Source organism: Branchiostoma floridae, chromosome 12 (assembly GCF_000003815.2).
Source record: "Branchiostoma floridae strain S238N-H82 chromosome 12, Bfl_VNyyK, whole genome shotgun sequence".
In the NCBI taxonomy this organism is placed as follows: domain Eukaryota; kingdom Metazoa; phylum Chordata; class Leptocardii; order Amphioxiformes; family Branchiostomatidae; genus Branchiostoma; species Branchiostoma floridae.
Genome location: NC_049990.1, coordinates 4330536 through 4332777, shown reverse-complemented (window position 1 = coordinate 4332777; position 2242 = coordinate 4330536). Strand labels below are relative to the sequence as shown.

The 2242-nt window shown below is 39.2% G+C and overlaps 1 protein-coding gene across 1 annotated transcript in view; it reads right to left on the bottom strand.

The window, feature by feature from the left end:
• The window catches only part of LOC118427877 (ectonucleotide pyrophosphatase/phosphodiesterase family member 7-like), a 15174-nt gene extending 13738 nt beyond the window's left edge, over nucleotides 1–1436 (bottom strand). The window contains exons 1-2 of the mRNA XM_035837839.1: nucleotides 1325–1436; nucleotides 408–575 (exon numbers count right to left, since the gene is read on the bottom strand). Coding sequence (XP_035693732.1) covers nucleotides 408–575; nucleotides 1325–1379 — 223 coding nt within the window. The 5' untranslated portion in view covers nucleotides 1380–1436. The remainder of the gene's footprint in view (nucleotides 1–407; nucleotides 576–1324) is intronic.
• Between the last annotated feature and the right edge of the window lie 806 nt (nucleotides 1437–2242).

Here is a 2242-nt window from a genome sequence, read left to right as displayed (position 1 = left end):
ATATATATATATATATATATATATATATATATATATATATATATATATATATATATATATATATATATATATATATATATATATATATATATATATATATATATATATATATATATATATATATATATATATATATATATATATATATATATATATATATATATATATATATATATATATATATATATATATATATATATATATATATATATATATATATATATATATATATATATATATATATATATATATATATATACCAGGCTACCTCCCCCCCTCTCTCTCTTTATATATATATATATATATATATATATATATATATATATATATATATATATATATATATATATATATATATATATATAATATTCTCACTTAAATCAGGTGACTCTCCCAGTGATTAGTACCTGTGACCATGGTCCAGTGACACGGACCACTGAGGCTGACGAAACATGGCGTCAAGTACGGGACTCGAACTCCGGACCTCGAGACGTCGTCGAAGTTTGGCGTGTCCACATCGTCGGTATAATCCCACCTCAGGCCGTCAAACGAGACCAGCAGAAGTTTCTGACGAGCTAGAATAGAAACAACACACATCACTCTGAAAGAGCTGAAAAATGTCTAAGAATGCACTCTGAGCTTTACATTCCTCTTTTACAGTCACTTGACAACGACCATTTTTAGGAAACTTTATTTGGAAGGATGTATTTTGTAGCCTTATCAATTTAAACAATTTGACAATGCTTAATAGCTGCCTTTGTACTTAGGAGGTCGCTGTACATGCCCTAAAACCATGTAAGTCGTTGCTATTTTCACTTGAATTTTCATGAAAGACACAAAGTTTCTAGGTCTGCATGAATAAAGGAAAACCTGCCAAGGATTTTCAACCTCTATATACTGGTGGCAATGGTGCAACATTTTGCATAACAAGAGATATCTTCTTAGCAAACCCCGAAGTGTACTTGTGGAAAAGTACATACATTATGTAGGTCTATAAAGGTTACCGAAGGTATGTAGTTGTTGGCACCCATAGCCATGGAACGGGGTCAAACCGTGACCCAGCGGAAGACAATAAACGCGAACTAGGGTGACCTCTGGTTCCACGGTCAATGAAGATCATTAGTTACCTCACGTCACCAAGAGTTGTGAGACAAATGTCAACTAGAAGGTTGTGAAAAGGTGCGCGCTTTGGGCCACTCGGGGCGGCCTCCAATCCCGTATCTCAGTGGCCCGTTACCAAAAGTGAAAACATTTTGCTGACAGAGGGCATCGGAGATCAAGCGCATGACATGTCAAGGTCATATGAAAAATCACGTAACGTTACCTTTAGCCAAGGTCAAACACGAACAGAATAGAATCAAAGTCAGCCAGACTTCCATACTGAAGTATGAATGTTACGGTTACGGGAGGGAGGGGTGTGGTGAGGTGGATAACAAATGTGCACTTTGACCCCAAATGGACTATGCTCTCATGACCTACGACCTCCCGCTACAGCTAGTCTGGTAAAGCACCTGGGTACCGCTAGTCTAGGGTCAGATGAGACTGTGTGGATTTTAAGTATTAAGTATTAAATTCAAACGTCCTGAATCTACCTAATACAGTAGAAGCCAGTTAATTGCACAACGGATAACCGCACACTTCTGTTAATTGCATGGAACCCCCAAATCGGGTGTGCAATTAAACGGCTTCTACTGTAGTAAGAAGTAGGTTCCAACACCCTTATTTTCCGAAACCCCTATGTTAAGTGGGATCAGGTTAGGTTGGGGTTGTGATCTAATAGCGTTGGGGTTCCAATTGGGGTTACGGTTTTACGGTTGCGTGTTTGGGCGAGGAAGGGCTTTTGTTGGGGTGAGGGTTAGCTTAGGGTTAGGGTTAGGGTTAGGGTTAGGAGCTGGGTGGGGTTAGGGGGTTAGGGGGTTAGGGTTAGGGTTAGGGTTAGGGGCTGGGTGGGGTTAGGGGTGTTGTTAGGGGAACATGTGGAGACGCTGGTGTCACCTCTCCGAGGATGAACTGAACTGAACTAAACTGCACTGTAACACAGGGATGTCGGAATACAGGTATACAGCAGGAGCCGTTTAATTGCACACCCGATTTGCCAGCATGTTTCGTGCAATTATCCAGATGGTGCAACAAAACGAAGTTTTTATCAAGCTGGACTGCGCCACCACGGGATTTTGGGATTCCGTGCAGTTAACAGAAGTGTGTGGTTATCCGTTGTGCAATTAACTGGGTATAAATCTAC